Below are 22769 nucleotides of genomic sequence, written 5' to 3'. Positions count from 1 at the left end.
TCTTGGAGAAAGGGCACAAAGTGAAAATAAATATATCAAGGACAAAATTAATGGGGAGCAGTCGAACGAAGTCATGAGATGCAGGAAATAGTAGACACTGTTGACGGTTTGTCCCACAGGTACAGCATGCAGAAGAATAACACTCTCGTAATCGAGTGCTAGAGTCAGCATAAACTTCAACCAACTAGGTTCCTGTTGGAAGTGCTGTGTACGTGGCGATCCTGAGTGACGTGCTAACGTCTCATGCATGGCGACAATCACTGCAGAAATGCGTCTCCTGCGTTGCGGTATCTGTCCAGGTGGATGCCAACCAACGCATACCGGTGCCATTTCTCAACGTCTGTGAGTTGATGTGGAACTGAGAGCGACGCAATTTTCTCATGTTAAGACATTGCGTCAGTTTGTACCACACCGTGTGATGGCTGACACGAACCTTTACGGATAATTCCCGGACAGTCAATAGATGGTCTACGGAAACGAGGGCACTCACGATGTCAATCTGATCTTGAGGAATGGACAGCCGACCTGTGCAGTGCAAATCCGCCGTCTCATTCTGACCGGCAAGAAACGGCTTGACTCATTATGCAAACGTTCTGTACGATAATCCATTCTCGCGTCAAGTTTCACGTAATATCGATAACATTCAATTTTAATACGTGAACGCTGGTCACCTTTTGAAAACAAACTTTCGAGCGCAGAAATCAACAAACTTTATTTCAACGCCACACTGTACCAACACTCCCAAATGGATGCCCTTCAAATGCATGCTACATATCGCCAATAGCGTCACCTGACCACTCGCCTATTATATTTGGGCACGCCCGATCTCCTGCGAGTGTCTGGACTACGTTGCCTCTATTTGATTTACAGCCCTCGTACACACCAAAAAAGGAGACGACATAAACTGCAGCCTTCCACACTCATGTCTGGATTGGTACATCTTTTTAACAGCCCTCGATTATCACTGCTGACTAATTTTTATGTAGATATTCCTTCGTTCTTGATATCTGATTCCATTAATCTTCAGAATCACAACTGAATCAGGACGTTTTTATCACTTGGAAGGACATTTTGTGTTTTTCCTGGATTAAGACTCCACTTGGTTTTTGGGAAAGGGAAGCAACTTTCCAGTGAGTTAACGCTGAATGTTTAGATTTTGCCGGCACCATAACGTAGTGAATAACTTTTAAGGCTTATGACCTTTAATTGAATCATAATAAGCCTGTCTTCTTGTTGTTCGCAATGTCTTAAGGCATTTTCTACTTTAATTCCAATTTTTTTCAGTTAATCTTCTCTCAAATTATTGCCTAAATTATTCCATATTAACGACATTCTACTCTGCCATCTAGAAGGCCTAAAGTAAAATGTAGCATCGAAATTGAGGAGCAGAGAGTCAGATAGTGCCAAATTCATATATCTGCCCACGGTTGCTGAGGGCATATAATTATGATTATTTTTATTATTATTGTTATTATCTATTTATTACGAGAGTTTACGAAAAACAGCGTTGGCAAATCCATCCGTCTGTTCTACTGGACCGATTTGCTTCATGTTTGTTTTATTATCTCCGTAATTACCTGCCAATGAATCATGAGACATTGATAGGTCTCTAAGTTCAGCCAACTTTGAGTAATCATAAAATCAAATCATTCAATGGTCACTCCAATAATTGTAGATGAAGGCTTACCCTAACCCGCAATTCATTCTGTACTAAGCAGGTTGCTAAGCGACTAACACTTTCATTAATATTCTGATATGTGTGACTTTCATCCTTAGTAATGTCGCCTCCGTAGCGTAACAGTTAGCATTGCTAGGTGCCGTCCTCCGGGGCCTGGGTTCGATTCTCGATACTGCCAGAGATTTAAGAATGACCGGATGGCTGGTATGTGGTTAAAATGGTACATGCAGCTCACCTCCATTGCGGGTGTGCCTGAAGAGAGCTGCACCACCTCAGGATGAGGATACGATTTTACTTTAACTTTATCCTTAGTATTGTCATTGCATGCAGCCAGGTTTAATTACTACATCTCAAGCTAAGAGTATACAGTTCCTCTCATCACGGAAGAATATTATTCCCTGCTAGATACTCTTTGATTCTCTAAACTTTCTTAGATTCCAAATATATTCAACAGATGGCAGAGCGTCCCTAATAAATTACATGCTGGTAAGAGAAAAATGTCTACGTACAAACAGACCCCATCTTGACATACGCCTTAGACATTTCCTGGGAACACCTATCGAAGGATAACCTAGCTACACTAGCATGAGTGAAGGACATGGACTTTAAAAATGTTCTCTGCCTGAAAAAATGCTCGTTCGAGGTAACCTATGAGCTCACAAGACAACCGTTCTATGCAGGAGAATTACGATTTAAAATACCATTACTTTCTACGACGTAATGTCAAGCCTTACATCAAGAACTGCAGGATAAAAAGCAAATATACTGATAGATCTTTGTCAAACAGACGGCATGAAGGCACCAGAATGGGTGAATTCTGACTAGGAACTACGGCACACCATAACGCGCTTCTTATTAAAAGTTCAAAAAATCATTGAAAAGGGCAGGCAAAACAATGTAACTAGAACATGCATATCAGGACAAGCTCTCTGACCAGTTTATAACAAATACTGCGGAGCATCTGGGTCCTCTTATTATTATTATTATTAGCTTACACTTGCATACATAAGAGCAGTTAGTTCAGATTAAATTACGTGAGGAAGTTACGTAGCTTCGGGTAAGTTATGTCAGATGTTACTCTTAAGGCAAGCTGGAGGAAAGTTCTCGAGGGGAGTAAATCCAAAGGAACAGGGCACTTGATAATAGGTATTTTCCTTCTCTTCTGAAGAAAACATTAATTTGAATGGAATAAGAGTTGCAGATAATGCAGTTCAAGAAGGTGGGGGAAATTCCGCCCTTCATGGGAACTCAGCACATCATACAGAACCGTGTGCAGTAATGCTGGAATCAGATTCCACTGAGTTTTTAAAATAAATAATTTAGTTAAATCCAAATATATTTTTAAATGGGCTTCAAAGTGTGCAGTTGTAAACACGATCAAGGGTGGAGCGAAGTAACTGCAGGGTTATGGTGGAGCATTATAGTGCAGGAAGAGCCGGCGGACGAGAGAACAGCGATCTGCAATGCAAATATGGATGAAACTTGATGGGAGAAAGGGAGAGGGGAGGATAACAAGTACCAACATTACTGCACACCGATGTTGACATGTTGTTCTGCAGGATGGTACAACTGTCACCGGTTTAACATGAGGTGTGACATGGCTGTACAACAGCCAGTTCATTTGCTTATAAAAAACCGCGGTGGTGCGCTGTAGTATACTGTGTTTGTAAATCAAGAGTTGATTGATTTAAATGTATTCAGGGCCACGGGATAAAGTGTATTGAAATTCCAATTATTTTCGAACGAATACTTTGAACATCTTTTTAACGTAAAAGGAAGTCTCTGTCGAAGTCCCGAACGTGGAACGGATGCTCATTAAAGTGTAACATTATAATGTAGCAGGAACAGCTTAAATTAGACCTGAAATGGTGAAATATAATGGGCAGACAGTGTCTGAATGACTTCATACCGTACAAAAATGAGCGTGCAATTTGAGTAAAACGAGTGAAAAGTACTTCAGTCAACATCTATGTATGTACTACAGTCAATATGTTCGTGCACTGAGGCCTACAGTATAGGCAACACATTGTACATCGCTGTACGTGCTACAGTCAATATGTTCGCGGACTGGCGCCTACAGTATAGGCAACACATTGTACACCGATGTACGTACTACAGTCAATATGTTCGTGCACTGAGGCCTACAGTATAGGCAACACATTGTACAGCTATGTACGCACTACAGTCAATATGTTCGCGGACTGGTGCCTACAGTACAGGCAACGCATTGTACACCTATGTACGTGCTACAGTCAATATGTTCGCGGACTGGCGCCTACAGTATAGGCAACACATTGTACACCGATGTACGTACTACAGTCAATATGTTCGTGCACTGAGGCCTACAGTACAGGCAACGCATTGTACACCTATGTACGTGCTACAGTCAATATGTTTGCGGACTGGCGCCTATATTGTAGGCAACACAGTGTACACCTATGTACGCACTACAGTCCATATGTTCGTGGACTGGCGCCTACAGTGTGGGCAATGCAGTGGAAACCTATGTACGTACTATAGTCAATATGTTCGTGGACTGGCGCTAACAGATCACGGATCACATAATCTTTTGACCTATCTCTTCGCGACTATTTCCCGTCGTGGTGATCCGGGTAATTTCGACTTGATCATCTCAAATGTTCCACACAATTTTCGGCAGAACTTGATATTTTCCCGTTGTTCAAACTACGACATTCTTAAGTTCCGCCGCTGACATTCAACTACCCTTCACAACAGAGACCTAGTTCTACTTTTACTGTATGCACACAACTGCATCCTGCTGGGACTAGCGAAGAACTGTCACGGCTACATCCTGTGGTACAAACTCTCCGCTGTAGTGCATCACAGCGACACTAGACGGCCAGTACACGAACTTAATGACTCTAATACGCCTAAATAAATCGAAATTAAACGGAAAATGACTTCCAATTTATCCAAAAAGCATGATATAGGCAGTAGATTCAGGGTACAGCAAGTGGTATATTGGGATGCTTTAGCAGAAACTGCAAGAATATATTCTGGGAAAACTGTATGTAAATAAAAGAAAAGCGAACATCTGGCAAAATAATGAAGCCCGCAAGGTTTATTCGTCAATTTGCTTTACATCGCACGGATAGCATTTATGGAGGCGATAAACAGGAAAGGGATAGGAATCGGAAGGAAGGGACGGTAACCTTAATTAATGTACAGTCCAAACTTTTAACTGGTGTGAAAATGGGAAGCCACGGATAAAAAATCTTCTGGACTGCTGACGGCAAGGTTGGAGTCAACTACTTCCTGAATGCAAGCTGATAGCTATATGAGCCAAACTATGCAGCACTTTCTCAATACTATTAATAATAATAATGTATATGGATTAAAAGAAATACTACTGACCTGTACACATCATCAGATAAGTTTACTGATGCCGTTTACTGAAATTCTATGGTCACTTCTGCAGAATGGACATTAATATATTTACTAAAAAAACTAACAGCTATAATAAACTAAAGTAAGGTCAAAATCCACTGGTTGAATGAAATTAAACAGGATTTACAAATAATAAACGCTACAGACGATGCCATAAAAGTCGTTAAGTCTTTGTAATTCTGGTTGAAAATCACACATTCGTGCAAAAAGCTAAAAAGACAACTGGAAAACAGTGAATAGAAGAACAGAAAAAAACACCACAGAGAAATTATTAAAAGAATTATGGGAAAAAGAAGAGGAAGCCTTGATATCAAGCTAACAAGTTCAAACGCACTCTTTAAATGGGGTATAAAGGTAGGTGTTTCCAGGTAATGTATAAGGCGTATGTCATGATGGGGTCTGTTTGTCCGTAGACGTTTTTCTCTTAGCAGCATGTAAGTTATTAGGAACGCTCTGTCATCTGTTGAATATATTTGGAATGTAGGAAAGTTTAGATAATCAAAGAGTATCTAGCAGCGAATAATATTCTCCCGTGGTCATAGGAAGTGTATACTCCCTGGCTTGAAAGGTAGTCATCTAGTAATCAAACGAAGAAAGAAAGAGAAAGAATAATATTCTTTTGTTTTTGGACTAACTACCTTTACGGTTTTGGAAGACCCAAGATTATGGTTTAAATTTCACCTTCCAGCCTATGAATCATAAATCATATATAATTTCTTATGTTAGAAACAGTGTCAGCACCGTGCTGTAGGGGTAGCGTGCATGACCCGGGTTCGATTCCCGGCCAGGTGAGGGATTTCACCTGGATCTGAGAGCTGGCTCTATGTCCACTTAGCCTATGTGATAAGAATTGAGGAAGTATCTGACGGTGAGATAGAGGCCCCGGTCCAGAAAGCCAATAATAACGTCCGATATGATTCGACACTTCATTATCTGCATGCCTTCAGGCCGAGAAGCAGTCGCTTGGTAGTGCCATGGGGTTAGCTTAAGACACAGTACAGTCACTGCATTGGTAAGACAGAGCTCCTCTGTAGTGTTATCAGGTTAGGTGATGAAGATCACTCTAGAGTCCGCAAGACTCGTCTGCTCAGTTGAAGTAATGAGCCGAGAGGATGATCAAAGGATTGTCCCTGTTTCCTAGGAGTTGTCCCACGGGGAAGTAACTTGTGTCTCCCTCATTAGATTTGCAAATAGCAGAGGGACCGTCTTGCACAAGTGTAGCTAGTCCAGTGAGGCCGACCCCAAGAAGTTCCGTAGGAAGGGAATATTTTCCTTTCTTTTCTTTTTTTGTTTCCACGACAGTTTGAACGTATCTACGGGATGACGGAAGAAAAGTAGTCACAAATAAAAAAGGCTTAGGTAACGTTAAGTTAGGTTAAGTTGTATGATGTTTGATTAGCTTACACTAAGCTACTTCTCTGGATCAGCGGAGATTGTTGGCTTCCGGATCCCAAAATAGCGAGTTCAAATCCGGCGGAGGTATTGGGATTTTCAAGAGCGGAAAAAGTGTCCATTCGACACTCCATGTCGTACGATGTCGGCATGTAAAAGATCTCTGGTGGCACATTTGGTGTTTAACAAAACAAAGAAAAAAGAAAATAATTGAAACTCAGCCATAGACTCCCAAGTGAGATTCAGTTCACTCTGCCATCTAGTAGGCTTAGAATAAAACGGAACGTCGAATGTGAAGAGCAGACAGTCAGATGGCCTCAAATTCAAATGCGTATACCATGCATCTGAGGGCATACGATAATAACATAATAATTAATATTATTATTAAAATACTTTACTATGAGTCCTGCTAAGGATCACATGTCAATTTCCATTCATCCTTCCTTCTTGTTTCCTCCTCCATTCTTTCCAGTATTTCTTCTTCATTGCACTATGCTTTATCCTTTCCTCCTCAGTCCACTTCGGACCGGGTTTCCTATTAATTCGTCCTTGAAATCCGCCCATTCCTTAAACTTTTTTCGGAAATCTCTCTTTCTGTAGTTTCCTCTTCTCTTATTTTAATTTTCCTAAATCTTTCTTGACCTCTCGTATCCAGATCGTTATTGAATTTGTCTCCCGAAGGCACTTGAATATCTGTTTTTTTCAGTCTGTCATCATCAATTCTGTGGATATGTTAAAAATAGCAATCCCCATTTTCCTATTGTTTGTTATAGTTGATATGTTCTGGTATACCATTATTAATGTTCGATTGCTTTCATTGGTCCTAACCTTTTTCTTATGATTCTTCTTTCTAATACTTCCAGTTTATCTGAACTACGGTTCAAAACCAGACATTCATTTGCACGAAGACATTCAACAATTATTACTATATTTCGTATACTTATACAGATTTCTGTCTTTAACTGTATACAATTGATATCCTGGGCACGCGAAAAAATTATTTTTTCGGGTTTCCGTGGTTCACAGAGGAATAACAAGCACCTGGGTTGAATGGCTGGACAAGGGGTCACTTATAGCAGCATTTAACATAACAAATTTAGAATTTTTTCCTTCCTTTATTAAAATTGAGAGATGAAACATCCAATAGAGAAACATGGAACAATCGAAAAGTTTAATAACGCGTTCGTCAGTTCTAACAATGCCTTAGACTTAGTCAAAAAATCGGATACAAAAACTTGGAATAAACACCAAGTGGTTAAATTACATATGAAAGAGCTGAGTTGCTCTTGACTGGTTCAATGTTGTGAAAGAGCAAGGTTTTCTCCCAGCAGCTCCACTTTCTAGGAGTCTCAGCTCTAAAATACAAGAGTCTAGCCCCGAACAGGTAATCAGTTTCTTTTGACACACTAAAATTACACTAGGAAACTCATCGGGTGACCCCACTTCAAAGTGTTCATACACGGTTGGAGGGGTCGATCCAGATTGTGACGAATCACGTGTATGAAAATCCACATCCTTTATTCCAGTCATTCGACCGGATCAGGGATGGAAGAATGAAGCCCCATCGAGCGGCGAGCATAAGAATTCTGCCGGTTGCCGAAGCATGTCGCACTCCTCTGGGGCAATGATTAATGACTGACATATGGAATGAAATATTATTGGAGAGTTGCTGGATTGAACGATGACAGGGAAAAACGGGGTATCCGGAGGAAAACCTGTCCCACCTCCGCTTCGTCCAACACAAAACAGGGATTTGAACCACATAACCCAGCGGTGGGAGACCGGCGCACTGCCACCTGAGCCACGGAGACTGTAGTGTTGAATCACAACCTCGCAAATGAACACATAGCCTATAAGTCCAGTTTAACAGTTGCTAAACTTAACCGCATTTTTAGTGTTTATCTTATAAGTATATTGGTATAGTTTTCTCTGGTCGGGAACTCAAACTGTCTGGAAAGTTGAGGTAAATGAAAATACATACTACTAGGTGAGCCGTGCGAGAAATCTCTCATGTTCACAAAGTATGTGGTGCAGTAGCCCCATGGTGAACTAAGGAATACACAAATTAGTACAATATTAGACAGTCTTACAACTTAATGTAACCTTAGATTTTTAACATTTATGTTATAATGACATAAAACAGGCGTCTCAGCGGCCAAAATGTGAAGTGGATAGCAATGATGACGCGTATTTTCCTACAGCAAGTATCTGCAAATCGCAAACTTCGAACAATTTTTTAACTGATTTTTAAAAGAAATTATCGATATTTATGAAATGAGAGTGCAATTCGTCTATTTGTCTATTCTATTTCTTCTGAATGCTCATGTATCCTGTGAAGCATAGAGCCCGCAAGTTAGCTAAAATGCCTTTTTTTATCTGGGTGAATATATCGAAACGTCACATAGAAATTAACATGTTTCCGTGCGTTTGTTAATGGCGGGGCCAGTTATTATTATGCCGCTTTAGACTATTTTAGCTTCCGTAGCCTATTTCATAATTTAATACCTTTTTGCCACTTTCAAGTTGTGGATATTTCTGCAGTTATTTATGTATTAAAATTAATCAATGGGAACACAAAATAAATAATTCCCACGTACTGTATTAATAATAAAGAAAAAATCATTTTAGCTTTAAATGTTTTTATTACACACATATCCACTGAGAAGTTCACAAGCCAAATGGTCAAGAGGTCCCATCATCGCTACGTAAAATGAAGTACTGGTGTTGATTATCTGAAGGGAAAGAACAACTTGGTAACCATCCTGTACTGATACCAATCAGAAGGAAAATGGAAGAGGTCCGATAATTCGAAAATATGGAAGGACCACGAAGGCTCGCTGAGCCTCAGAAATCTAATACCATCGGGGTCGGAAAAGAACAAAAGTTGACCAAGGGAGGTCGGACAGAAATGATAAGAGCGAGGAACCTGACACAAATAAGTAGACGCACGGCCAGAGCCAGGTAGGTGAACTGTGGTCGACAACCCACACTCCCAAGTTGAGAGGCCCTGATTCCCCTTTTAGTAGCCTCCTTTTACGACAGACAGGCGATATCGTTGACGTTATTCTACCATCCCCACCCCACAGGGGGATGCAAGATTAAGTACTAACATACGCTGCATATGTGTGTTACGTAGCTTACATTAAAGCGTCTTTATTATTTTAGTGCAATTTTTTCATGGTAAAAGCCTATTTCCTAAATGTTAAGTGCTTATTTGTCTGTCTATTGTAACAAAAATTAAATGCTTGCATTTCCTGGCTCTACGTCATAGTACATGGATACAGCATCAGGTGGCGGTATATTGGACAGGTACGACACACAAGGCGATGGGACTCCTCCGTGCAGAATGGATGTGACGATGCAAGAACTATAACATCCGCCATACTTACCGGACTTGTCTCCGTGCAATTTTCACATCATCCCCAAAGTGAAAGAACCACTGGGTGGGAGATGGCTTGAGACACGAGAGGATATTGCCAACGTTATGAAACGTAATATTTGCAAAATTCACACTCATGCTGAGGCAATTGGTATACGGCGTCAGACGCATCGCTGGCAACATGCTGTGGACAATCTCGGGGAATACTGTGAGGGATTACCGTTAACGTTACTGCACTCCCTGTGAATAAATATAATGTAGGGCAAGGCTTTCCTAGCTGACAGTTACGTCGCTATATATCCTACACCTGGTAAAAATGCTCGAAATTGTTCATCTATTTCACAGCACATTACGCTCCGTACACCCATCTGTATATTTCCATCTGTCTGGTAGATCCCGCATTCGTGTGAAAACATACTTGTCCTGACTTATTCACCAACCTTCGTACTATATTTTGGTATAAGGAACCCATACCCATATTTGAGGAATAATATTAATCCCAGTTTGAACTGTATTCATGAGAAGATTAATAAGGGAAATTTTAATATTTACTATTATTTCAAAGACCCTCCGTGGCTCAGGTGGCAGCGCGCCGGTATCACACCCCTTGGTTCGATGGTTCAAATCCCGCTCACTCTACGTGAGAATTGTGCTGGACAAAGCGGAGGCATGGCAGGTTTTTCTCCGGGTACTTCGGTTTCCCTGTCATATTTAATACCAGCAACACTCTCCAATATAATTTGATTTCATCTGTCATTCATTTATCATTGCCCCAAAGGAGTGCGATAGGCTTCGGCAGCCGGCACAATTCCTGTCTTTGCCCCTAGATGGGGACTTCATTCATTCCAATCCTGACCCGGTCGAATGACCGGATACAGCTGTGGATTTGCATAGTATTATTTCAGTTGATAAATAATAGGTGGATGATTATAGAGTGGAGAAAATCAGACACGGAAGGCATTCAATTGGGATATAATGAAAGATAAACTGAGTGGCCAAAATTCACGGGAAGGGGTGTCCAACTAGAAAAGGTGCCATGTATGACTTTGCAGCTATCTGTGGCGTAGCCGAGCGGTCTATCACAGACACCAGTGTCGTGAAGATGGAATCACATCGTGAGTTAACAGACTTTGAAGACGGGATGATAATCAGCGCACGGCGCATGGATCATAGCATTGCGGATATTACACGCGAATTCGTGTTTCTGAGGTGTACAGTGTCGAGGATGGATCTCCAATATCGTACAGAGAATGTTACCACCGCGTATACCGCCCCACGGGAAGACCACAGGTGTTTAACGAACGGTCATGACGTCAGATCCGGGCTGCTGTGAGTCGGATCACCGTCCAGGACTCAGGAACTTAAATGAGTTCCATTTCTACCAGGACTGTAAGGAGGCAACTGCACCGCATAGGCTTCACCAGCCGACGACCAACTCGTGTCCATTTGCTGACAGTTCGACACAGAGCTCAACGACAGGCAATGGAGCAAGGAACAGTGGCGGCGTGTGGAATGGTCCGATGGATCCCGGTTCCACATGTATCGAGGTGATGGGCGCGTGAAATTGAGGCCTATGCCCGATGAAGCTAAGGATCCTGCGTCTCAACAAAGTTGTGTCCAGGCGGGATGTGGTTCACTTCTGGTCTGGGCAGCGTTCTCATGGTTGCAATTAGGCCTCAGGGAGCTCTGACAGATACAAGTTAGGTGGACATTCTTTTGGATCATCACCATCCCTTTCTTGCTCTAGAGTACCCTGATGGAGATGCAATGTTTCAACAGGACGATGCGTGATATCACCACTCTGTGGTGGCATGCAGGTGGTTGGAGGAGCACTCCAGTAAATTTACGGCCATGGATTGGCACTTCAGATCCCCCGATTTTAATCAAATCGAGCATTTACGATGCTAGTGTACGCTCCATGAACCCTGCACCAACTACGTAAGACCAATTGTGGATAGCACTGCAAGATGGGAGGGTCCAGATCCCAACACCTCGCCCTATTGCTGCCGTTTTGAGGGCTCGCAGAGGAGCAGCGCTTTATTAACATCACATTGACTTTTGGCCACTCGGTGTATACATCGATTGCTTGGATGACATTGCCTCGAATACGTACACACCAGGAGACGCCAAGATCCAAATGGAAAACTTAATAGAGCAAGCAGAAAAATAGATTCACAATTCTCCTTCCCGAACACAGTTTAAATTAAAATGAAATCAAAAACGTCAAGTCATTTAAATGCTTAGATGAATGGGTGAACATAAACAACAATTTGGAAAATTAGAGGCAAGAGCAATAAAGATGAACGTATCATTCAAGATACAAGAAAAGGCATTATCATCGGACACAAAAATTAAACACAACATTACAGGGGTGAGACCCAGGGCTCTTAATGGATTTGAAAGACTAAAACTACCGGGAAAAGGTGAAACAAACAAAATCATGAAAGTAGAAAGAAGATTGGTTGAAACATTCTTGGTCCAAGGAGAAGAGGAGCAGAACACAATAGGCCAAAATCTACGTGCATGTGGAGTACATAGAGTAGTACAGACCAGGAAATTTGAACAGAATTAATAATGACAGACGGACAAAAGAAATTTTTAACATAATCATGAAGCTTAAAGTACAACTAGCATTGTTTACAGAGAAACCAAATGACCTCAAAGAAGCTACATTGACATTAACAATACACATAATAGGAAGTTGTTTAGGAACAAAATTCAAAACGCGATCTTCAGGGATGAACAAGAAAGTAAAATAAACCAGCCACACAACGTAGAACAACACCGGAAATAAAAATCGGAACGGATGTAAGAGAGATGGGCGGAGAGGAGAGAGGAACATAGCAAGAAAGTATTGATTGAACGTGCTCTGTAAAGTCATATACCATTAAATAAATAAATATTATCTAAATTGTTACTTTAAGGTTTCTAGTTCATTTTGCTGTGCATACAAATCATTTCGCGCAGCCGTTTAATGTGGAAGTACCACTCTGCGTTACTGAGAAAAACGCTGAGTTTTAAGTTTTAAGTGCGAATAGAACATTGCATACCAACTATAATGTTTTGTGACGTTGTTCCCAAACAATCTATTGATCCCAGACTCGTATCTGCACTTCAGTTGAGAAGGATATTGATGAGATAACTTTAGAATAGTTCCAATAATATGAGGCTCGTGAAAGGTGGGTGGATGCAAAGTAGACTGAAGCTTCTTCAGAGTTATTACAAAGAATTTGCTGATACAATTACGTACTCCTTAGGGACTGGAATAGTTGTTTGTGCTAGGAATTTCGTCGTCATAGTGGCATTCAGTGTGACAGATTCCCTTTGCTATAAAATTGGAGCACTAGTGTAGGATAAACTCTGTTGAGGTATGGCTGAAAACAATCAGCGTATCAATGTTTATAAAATCCCATAAACTTTTCCATACACTAGGCAAGAACATAAGGCTGCATAAGCAGGGTATTTTCGCTGTAATGAAAGAATGTTTCATGGATTTTTTTGAAGACTTTCGTTTGAAACGTAGCGTGGGAGTGAAACATGTTCGATAACTAGCTCAAAAAGAAAGAGAATAGAATATTTTGAAATGTGGTGTTACAAAAGAATATTGAAGATGATATGGATAGATCGAATCACGAATGAAGAGATACTGAATCGAAAAGGTGAGAGGCGAACGATATAGTGAAATTTGACGCGAAGAAGAGATAGAATCTTAGGACACATCTTTAGACACCCATGACTTGTTCTGTTGCCACAGTTTGGTGCTCGTAAGAGTATGGAAATGTTGGATGATGAAGCTTGTTGTTTAAAGGGCGCCTAGCAGCTAGGTCATCGACCCTTAATGGTACGAGATGGAACAAAGGAACATGATAATTAAAATTTTAAAATATATCCACTGAATAAAATTTAATATAAATGATGATACAGATAAATATGAGATTGAAACAATCAGTGGATGTAATTCGAAATACCTTATTTTCTAATCAAATTATAAAAATACATGTTACAACTGAATCAGGCATTGCCTTGAAGTAGAGAAGTATATATCATGCAAGTTAAAAGTTAAAGTAACACATTAAAATACGCAAACACGAACTAAAATAGACTTAATGGGATAAAAGCATAGTTAGCAAAAATACACTAATACAAAGGACATTATTACACACGATAAAAAAGAACACTATCCCTCATAAAACGGATAAGGTCTGTTGATTGCTCGTCATCTCGCAGGGTTAAGGAAATGTCACTCAGGAGTTGTAGACTACGGCGTAGATCGGCCAGGTCCACACACTCCGTAAGGATGTGTACCATGGCTAGATGACCGCCTCAAGTATACACTGGGGGGGGGGGAGAGGCGTTCACCCTTCAGTAGGTAGAAGTGTGTTACTATGCCATGAACTATCCGAAGCAAAGTCTACCATACCTTCCTAGTTCCTTTTATTTGGGAGAGGGCTGGCGTGCCATTCCGTCTCCCAGAGTATGGAAATGTGGATCCGGTAATCGTTATTACCTCGGGAGATTAACACTAGCCCACACTCACGCACATAGCTACTTCGAACACCAGGCCTGTATTCTAGAACTTTTGAGCTGACGTTGCCATGGTTACGGTCAGTCATTTCTTGACTCCATTCCTAGAGCAGGGATAGCGTGGTGATTGATTTTAGGGCCTTAAAACGTGCTTTTTGCGGTCCCACAGGAACTCGCCTAATTTTGTTCCTCGCATAGTGAGGCTTGAAATGAGCTTTGTTTCGTCTTTTTACGACAAATTCGGTATCTCGCATATATTAGCCCCTGCCAGTTTGACAAAGGGCCTAAATCTGGGGAATGGAGATGGCAGATCAAATCTCCTAACGGAAAGGTAGGTATACAAAATTTTAATCACATAGTTGGAACGCTATATATGAATGGGTGGTCGCAAAAACGGGCTAACCAACAAATTTGTAAAAAATGAGTTATATGCTGCCATCAATTGCGGAAGGTTCAAAGTATCTTCTGTGAGTTGGGCTAATATGAGGCAATCCTGTGTGATGAGATACAACGCTTTGAATTTTATGCCATTTTATTTAGGCCAATTTTGATATTGCAAAATCGGGCTAACAGACGTTTAAGGAGGAGGGCGTAAAGATGGCGTTGCTGTATATGTAGGTTAGCAAACCTTATCCCCATGTATACCAGAGGCTGTTTGTGTTTCTTGTGTTTTTGTGCCAGATGAATGGAAGGATTTAGTAAAAAGAGCTAGAGTATGAAAGCCATTTCAAGTAGTACTCAACCTTTGCTAGAAAAATTAGCCAAGATAATGGTATCTGTAAATAAGCAAAGAGTACTAATTAGTAAAGTTTCAGACATACTATTTATGAAAGATGTACCATTTAAGTATTTTTAAAATATTTATATGGTATTGTTGAGGAATATGATTGTGTTGACCTTCAGAAAAGGAACAGTAATGGTGGTCGGCCAAACTTGCTAGTGTTCAGCTGTCACCAAAGTACAGTGTTACAAGGCCAATAAAGCCAGCAAAGATTAAAGACTTACTTGAGCTACTTGAATATGTCCCTGCAATATATCATCAGTATTACAGAGAACTGACAGCTGGCAATGGCCAAGAGCTGACTGAGGAATCATTTTCCAATGCATTAGAATATGACCCATATGACTGATGATTGTCGCATGAAAGAAAGTTATGTCATATTTCAGAATAAGTCTGAAGCATTTTTATGTCTAAAAAAATCCACGGCACTTATGCCCTTGGAAGGGCTCTGGCCAGCCCAGCGACCACTACTCAGCTGTTCCACTTTATCTGGGTAAAGCTAAATCTAGTTGATGCTAATTCGGGTGAATGAGAATTAATTGGATTACACACATTCTGTAACACTAAATCAGAGGTTTCTTTGTGATTACTAGTTTCCGTTTTCATAGGGAGCCAAAGCTCACGAGTGAACTATTGTGTACTTAAAAATAAATAAGTTTTCCCGTCTTAAAAACGATATTTCGAGTAATATTTGGATTTAAATCTCTGACATCATTGATTCTGACATAAAGTGGAGTTAAGGTTTATGATTTTATACAAAAACAGCTATGGCATGCGTTTGATAGTACCAGCAAGTATGCAAGCAATTCCAGAGAGGAAGTTGTGTGTTTACATTGTTGCTAGGTCATGGAGTGTACTTCCCAACTCACCTCTCTTCACTGCCGGTTACCAGGCAACGGAACTTGTGCAGCTCTCGGCTCCAGTATTTCCGCCATTACTTAAGAGGAAATTACACATTGTAACTACAGTACTACATTTACAATGCGCCGTGTCTGCAAACATGACCTGACGGGTTGGTTGTGAATAAAAAATAGAATTTTTATTGTTCACTCCGAAAAATCATTCCTCACAAATGATTTGCAATTCAGCAAACATCCGATTGAAATTGTAGGGTAAACTAGATACTCGTTGTCGAGTTGTAGCAGACATGAGTGGATGCAGAAGATACATTAACAATGGTCAGCGAGTGTAATGTTATTGTTCGTAACTTTTACGGACATTGTCTCTCCTTCCGGTTTGGCAATATTCGAGTATTTCTCTCTCTTAGATTATCAACCTCCCAACCCCCTCTTTTATGACTCATTATCCTGCCTGCTCATTCCAAAAATGATCATTCTTTCACGTTTCACTCATCACTATCACAGTCTTCAGTCAACACTGAACTGTATCTAGGGTTGTCGCACCAAGATTTCCTGCAATGATTACGAAGACGTTGGAAATTTATGGAACATCAGCCTCGGTAAATCATTCCAATCCCTTATTCCTCTTCCAATAAACGAATGTCCTTCCCAATTTGTCCTCCTGAATTTCACGTTTAACATTATATTATGATCTTTCCTAGTTTGTAAAAGACCATTCAGTCTTACTCGTCTAATAATGTCATTCCAAGCGATCTCTCCAATGACAGCTCGCAACATACCGCTTAGTGGAGAAGCTCGTCTCCTTACTCCGAAGTCTTCCCCGCCTAAAGTTCACAACATTTTTCGAAACAGTAATACGGTTTTCGGTAAAGTGCCTGAATATGTCGTGCTAATTTATTTTGGATGTTTTCTACTTCTGTAATCAAGTAACTCTGGTGTTGGTCGCATACACTTTAACCATACATACCCTAGTTGTGGTCTCACCAATGACTTATACATTCTCTCTTTTACATCCTTACTGAAGCCCCTAATTACTCTCATAACCTTGTGAAAATACCTGTAAACCTTCTCCACAACCTCGTTACTGTGACTACCCCGATGAGGACCATTCCTTACATTAACATTTATGCACTTACAGTGTTCCCCAGGCGGTACTGCCGCCCCATCAACACAGAATTAAAACTGAGAATACCTCTCCTGTTGGCGAAACTTACAATCTGACTTTTAATTCATTTTGTCATCATGCCTCTGCCTGCTGTCCATCTCACAATATTGTCTAGGTCTTTTTATAGCAACTCACAATCCTGTGCTTCATTTATTACTCCATACAGTACAACATCATGCCAAAAAAGCCTTATCTGTTATTTCAGTTCGTTACCCGTATCATTTATAAATATGTAAGGAACTCCAGAGGTCCAATTGCATAGCCCTGTGGGACTCCACTCCTAATGATTACAGGATTAGACAACACTTCACCTACTCTTAATTTTCTGAGTTCTATTCTAACAATAGTTAGTCAGTCTAATGTTTAATCAATACGTTTTAGGGGTTCACGGCATTTCAGGTCTTGACATTCTCTTTCTTTCTTCCTGCTCAGTGATATTCGGACCTTTCAGGCTTTGATTCTCACCCCCTTTCCCACCACCACCACCACCACCACCACCACCACCACCACCACCACTATTCGAATGATCATTCCTTCGAGTTCGATTTGATAGAATCTGATGATGTTCTTCACGAACGAAACATGTCATTATTTTGAATTACTTATTTCTGTTTCAGGTATAATTCTGTTATCATATATATTCTTTTTTTCTGGAAGTTTCTAAATGCAGTATTTTATTCAAATCTTAACTCTGACTGCCTGAAGTACCTAACAGTTCTGATCCAAAGTTTTTCTTCTTGTTCCAGAACCACCCAAGGCACCGTACCTCGAGGTAGATGGCCGGAGATTGGACCCTGGTAATGTGTTCCTGCCGGTGGCTGAAGAAGGTCCCCTGAGCGTGTGGTGTGTCGCAGAGGGAGGTCATCCTGCCCCCAGAGTTACCTGGAGACTCTTCTTGAGTAAGCCTGCTCCTCCTCTGGTACAACAGCCACTACCGAACACCACCAGCAGCAAGGATCCTCACCAACATATCCGCAGTGAGGCCAGGCTGACCAGAGTTCTTCGTGCCCACCACAACGCCACCATCACGTGCCTTGTCCATCATGTGACTCTCGCAGAACCACTCAACGTCTCCTTACGGCTTGATGTTCAATGTAAGTATCTTCTTCCACTAAATACAAGCTCAAATAGTTATCTTACAACGTGACAACTGAGTTTCGAATGTAAATAACTACTGATTACTCTGGGATGTGCGGCAAAGTGACAGTCACCATTTCATCACCGCCTCCTCATTCATTTCTCTGGACAATCAAGACGTGCGCCAGAAAGAGTATTCAGCTATAAATCCCGCAGTTTAACAAAAGTACACAGTTTCAGCCCTTCAGGCAAGCAACTCAATGTTGTAAACATCCTAGCGATATGAGCTACGAATTTTAAATGAACAAAATTTAACAAATTATGAGAATATACTCTTTATTTATTCATAAAAATACAACCCTTTTCTTAATCATCGTTATCCGGTTGATTAAATGAGCACTTTGTCTTTTTCTACTACTACTACTACGAGTACCGAGCTCGATAGCTGCAGTCGCTTTAGTGCGGCCAGTATCCAGTATTCGGAAGATAGTAGGTTCGAACCCCATTGTCGGCAGCCCTGAAAATGGTTTTCCGTGGTTTCCCATTTTCACACCAGGCAATTTCTGGGGCTGTACCTTAATTAAGGCCACGGCCGCTTCCTTCCCACTCCTAGCCCTTTCCTGTCCCATCGTCGCCATAAGACCTATCTGTGTCGATGCGACGTAAAAGCAACTAGCAAAAAAAACTACTACGAGCGCTAAAGTGAGTCAATACTGAGTTTCACTCAAGCCCTTATAACTATATTCGGACATTTTCCAAAATTAAAAGAATCCTGAAGGTATTGAATCAAGTAAAACATTACAGAAATATGTAAATAAGTTAATTTGGCTCGGATCTGAATAAAAAATAAAACGAGATAAAAAGGCGAGTTTAAGCTCTTTTCCGGAACAGCATTAAGGCAGGAAATGATTTTCAAAATTTGCTTTTTAGTTTGATATGCCGTCCCCCTGTCTGGTGTAGTAAGTGTGATTAACTGCCACCTCCGGATGTCCGGGGTCGATTCCCGGCTCTGCCACGAGGGTTCGACGGCTGGACGGGGTTCACTCAGCCTCGGGAGGTCAGTTGAGTAGAGATGGGTTCGATTCCCAGTTTAGCCATCCTGGAAGTGTTTTTCCGTGGTTTCTCACTTCTTTTCCAGCAAATACCGGGATGGTACCTAACTTAAGGCCACAGCCGCTTCCTTCCCTCTTCCTTGTCTATCCCTTCCAATTTCCCCATCCCCCGCAAAGCCCCTGTTCAGCATAGCAGGTGGGCGAGGTACTGGTCATCCTCCCTCAGTTGTATCCCCCGACCCAGAGTCTGGAAGCTGCAGGACACTGCCCCTGAGGCGGTAGAGGTGGAATCCCCCGCTCAGTCCGTGGGAATAACTGACCCTGGAGGGTAAACTGAAAAATAAGAAGGAGAAGAAGAAGAAGTTTGGTAGTCCTATCCAAGACTCACAATTTGAAATATTTTAGAGCCCTTTGTCCCTTAAACTTTCGGCACAATTGACGAAATTGATTAATTGTTGTTCGTAGTATGGGACCCCTATTTTATCACCTAAGAAATATTTTTAACATTAAAAAGAAACCATTTTTCCCTTTGCGAAAATAAAATGATCATAAATATGTCTCCCTGTCATGGCCATCCATCAACGGCTCCTAATTCGGGATTGCAACAGCCTGCATGGTTGCTATGGTTACACTGTCTGACCATCCATCCATACCTTACATCACAGCCTGTACAGTTGCTATGGTTACACTGTCTGACCATCCATCCATACCTTACATCACAGCCTGCACGGTTGCTATGGTTACACCTCCTTCACACACTTTGTCACGTCACGTTACACAAATTTTCGGATGACTCCCAGCCATTATATATATTTATGTCAAAATAATAAATTAGGGTAGCTCCAGATAAGTTGTAAACGAAATATTTTACAATTGGGTTTACGTCGCACCGACACAGATAGGTCTTACGGCTACGATAGGATAGGAAAGTGCTAGAAGTTGTAAGGTAGCGGCCATGGCCTTAATTAAGATAGAGCCTCAGCCAGCATTTTCCTGGTGTGAAAATGGAAACCACGGATAATCATCTTCAGGATGGCCGACAGTGAGGTTCACAGTTGTGCGACCCTAACCGCATGGCCAACTCTTTTGGTTCAGGCATTTTAACCTGAATATGAGGACTGTTTCGAGGTTCAATCATGTGATCATGAGACCAATTAAGAAGCTATTTATCTGTTTCATAGCGGATCTAGAAAACCATGAATAGCGGCCGAGAGGTTTCGTCACGGTTATCACGCAGGCCTTCGGACTGAGTATAGGTAGCCCATCACAGTTGTAGAACCATAGGGCAAATTATTATTATTTTGTCGTATCGGCCTACTATGGAACCACGTTATTTCTTCTCTCCGGTTTGATCTTTGCCCGTGTTCCTCTTTTCCTTCCTCCATCCACGTCTTTCCCTTTAGCCTTTCTTGGAAAACCTGGTGGTCTTTTAGTTTCCACCTGAGAAGGTTACGTTCTTGTATATCTTCATAAGTGAACCCCATCTCCTGTTGGTCCCTTTCCCCCTCCTTGAACCAAGTTGGCTGGGTCTTCTTATCCGTAGAGATCCGTTTCGATAATCGTGCTTGTTTCAGTCTTAGCAATGGCCGTAAATTTTAATTCTCCTTCTCCGCATGGCGTCAGAAATCTTTTTAAGTTCCAAATGCTATCAGGCCTGTCTTGTTCATAGCAAGGCATTCCGCTGCGTGCAAACGTTCTCGTCTTACGACAGTGCAATAATGTCTAGGTTTTGCGTTCAAGGATATGGACTTTTTGTGGTATTCGTCTTTGGTCAGTTGATAAACCACTTCAAGTTTATACTTGCGCGTTGCGAAAGCTTCCTTTTCAGAGATTTTTGGTTCTATCCAGGCACCAAGATATTTAATCTTATCTGTCCGTTTGATTTCCCCCTGTTTTTCGTTTAATTGTCTTGGTGCTGGTTTCACGTTAGTTATGAATCGCGTTTCCTCCAAAAAGTATCTGGAGGCCTGCTCTTTACGCCTGTGTTTTGAGGTGGATAATTTGCTTTGTAGCCATGGGTATTAATTTAAGGAATATAGAAAAATGTAGGAAAATGAACTTTTGGTGCTGATACACTAGAATGCGAAACAAGTCTGAAGTCCTGTCCCGCTCGTTCTACAGTTACGTAAAAAAATTATGATAATACTAATGACTCTGGTCAGAGTTTCCGGTGGATGCCCACTGCCTGTATTATTATTATTATTATTATTATTATTATTATTATTATTGTATATTTCTCGGTTCATGTTGGCCTACTAGGGACCACGGGCCTCGTATTAACTCTTATCTAGGGACTTCTGCTTTTTCTTGGCCCAGTACTCTTTCATTTCCTGGCTATGTGCCTGCTTCCTTCCATCCGTCCACTTAGATCTCGTGGTCCCTGCACTCTTTTTGCTTCTGAGGAACAGTAGGAAGACTCCCTGTAGCATGGCCTGTCGGTACTAGATTGCTTCTCTGTGGCATCTAATGGGATCTGCAATTCCTCTAGGTATGATTTTACTGAGATGATGCACTTGGTCTTGAGGCACTTTCCCCCTACTTGTCACTGCGAGGATTCTGCTGGTGAGCCCGTAGGGTTTCAGGTGACTCATGTGCCCGTAGAAGGTCCGTCACCTTTTCGTCACACACGTGACTATGTCTTCCTGATGATCGTAGACCTCGTCATGACTATTATTATTACATATTGGTGACCGATTTATTAGTGTCCCGTATCTCTGGAAAATTTAAACTGAAACCAATTAAATTAATCTCTGATATTACCGAGCCGAGTGGCTCAGACTCTTGAGGCGCTGCCCTTCTGACCCCAACTTGGCTGGTTCCATCCTGGCTCAGTCCGGTGGTATTTGAAGGTGCTCAGAAATGTCAGCCTCGTATCGGTTGATTTACTCGCAAGTAAAACAACTCCTGCGGGACTAAATTCCGCCACCTCGGCGTCTCTTATAACCGTCAACAGTAGTTAGCGGGAGGTAAATCAAAAAACATTATTATTATTATCTCTGATATTAATCAACACAAACACTATATTTTTCATTCCGTATTATTACTCTCGCTGCCTGCTGTCATTGCTTGATGGATACAGTACTTTTGCATCCATCTCTTGGCACAGGCCAGAGTAAAGTGTAGCTTCCACCGAAGTCCCATTCAGAGTTTCACTAGTGCATCTGAGTGTTATGAAGAGTGCTGCTCATAGGCTCAGTTGTGCTGCAATAGTACTTTCTGACCCAGTGAGGAAAGCAATGGCAAACTACCTCACTCCTCATCTTGCCTAGTACGCCTCATTTTGGTGCTGCCATTGGTTTTGGGGGTTTCCTTTTAACCGCATTACCTCTGGTGGTGCTATTTGAGGATCCAACCAGCCTCTGGGCTGATGACCTAACAGACAGACAGACATTATTAATCTCCTTAAAATAGACAGTTAATAAGGGAGATGAAAATTGTACTGTTATATTTTCA

At 41.3% G+C, this 22769-nt stretch overlaps 1 protein-coding gene across 1 annotated transcript in view; it reads left to right on the top strand.

Annotated features, from left to right (window-relative positions):
• Positions 1-22769, top strand: part of LOC136885413 (roundabout homolog 3) — a 301768-nt gene that overhangs the window by 139597 nt on the left and 139402 nt on the right. The window contains exon 4 of the mRNA XM_068230336.1: positions 17934-18281. Within this exon, the coding sequence (XP_068086437.1) occupies positions 17934-18281 (348 nt within the window). The remainder of the gene's footprint in view (positions 1-17933; positions 18282-22769) is intronic.

The sequence above is a fragment of the Anabrus simplex genome, chromosome 14, assembly GCF_040414725.1.
Source record: "Anabrus simplex isolate iqAnaSimp1 chromosome 14, ASM4041472v1, whole genome shotgun sequence".
NCBI lineage: Eukaryota > Metazoa > Arthropoda > Insecta > Orthoptera > Tettigoniidae > Anabrus > Anabrus simplex.
This window is presented reverse-complemented; position numbering and strand designations above follow the sequence as displayed.